This window comes from Monoraphidium neglectum (genome assembly GCF_000611645.1).
Source record: "Monoraphidium neglectum strain SAG 48.87 unplaced genomic scaffold scaffold05195, whole genome shotgun sequence".
Lineage (NCBI taxonomy): Eukaryota > Viridiplantae > Chlorophyta > Chlorophyceae > Sphaeropleales > Selenastraceae > Monoraphidium > Monoraphidium neglectum.
The window spans coordinates 2,558-3,699 of NW_014008435.1; the positions used below are offsets into that span (position 1 = coordinate 2,558).

General features: G+C 67.0%; 1 protein-coding gene across 1 annotated transcript in view; it reads left to right on the forward strand.

Annotated features, from left to right (window-relative positions):
- MNEG_15286 (Sporulation protein RMD1) overlaps positions 1 to 842 on the forward strand; it is a gene marked incomplete at both ends in the record, with an annotated part of 3,356 nt that extends 2,514 nt beyond the window's left edge. The window contains 2 exons of the mRNA XM_014036243.1: positions 316 to 402; positions 747 to 842. Of these exons, the coding sequence (XP_013891697.1) occupies positions 316 to 402; positions 747 to 842 (183 nt within the window). The remainder of the gene's footprint in view (positions 1 to 315; positions 403 to 746) is intronic.
- Between the last annotated feature and the right edge of the window lie 300 nt (positions 843 to 1,142).

A 1,142-nucleotide genomic window follows, 5' to 3' on the forward strand; every position in this document is an offset into this window, starting at 1 on the left:
TGTGTGTGTGCGTGTGTATGTGTGTGTGTGCGTGTGTGTGTGTATGGGTGTGTGGGGTGCAGCTAGCAGGGTTCAGGGCTTGAGATACAGAGCTTAGGGTTCCAGCTGAACCCTGCTGGAGGTGGCTGACCCCATCAGGACTGCGCAGGCAGGCCGTGCGCGGCCACGGGGCGCGAGCGGCGGCGGCGCAGGCCCGGGCCGGGCGCGCCCGTGGCGGCCGCGGGGGAGCGTCTCCAATTCTCGGATGCGGCGCGCCTCCCGCTGTCCGCGACGCCGCCCGGCCGCCCGGCCTCCCTAAACCCTGAACCCCCCCAGGTCTTCCTGCAGCGGTCGGCGGTCAACCTGCTCAGCTCAGTGCTGGACACACCAGAGTTCTTCTGGTCAGCGCCAGACGCAATGCAGGTGCGTGGGCCTGGCCCCCGCCTGGTTTGGGGGCTTCGCGGGACAGGGGCAGGGGCAGGGTCAGGGGAAGGGGAGGGGGCAGGGGCAGGGGGATGGTGGGGTGCGGTATCACCCTGCAGCCCCGTCTCCCCTTTTTCAGCCTGTGCTCTGCAGCTTGCAGGCAGGGGAGGCTCGGCGACGCTCTTTGTTGATGCACCCCGCCGTCCCGCTGCGGGGCATCTCAACTCCGGCCACAGCGTGCCTCGCCAACAACACATCCTCCCCACCGCTGTGCTCCCACTACAAACACACACACGCACACACACACACACACACACACACACGCGCCCTCCCCCCCCACAAAGGTGCTGTATGAGAGGGCGTGTGAGTACCTGGAGCTTGAGACCCGGGTGGAGGTGCTCAACGCACGCTTCGAGGTGGGCGGGGCCCATCACGCCTGATGCGCCTGCGCTCCCTCCCCCTAAACACTGGAACCAACCCTGAGCCGGCCCCAGCTGTCGGCCGCATCGCGCGCCAGGGCTTGCCGCCGCGCTGGGCGCGGTTTGGGTCGGTCGGTGGCGGGGGGGTGCGGCCTTCCCTTGTGTTTAACCCTCATGCATCGTCCTGCCGCGCAAAGCACATGTGCATGTGCGTGAGCAACACACACACACATGCACACACGCACACAAATACACGCACGCACGCACGCACACACACACACACACACGCACACACACACGCACGCACGCACACACACACAC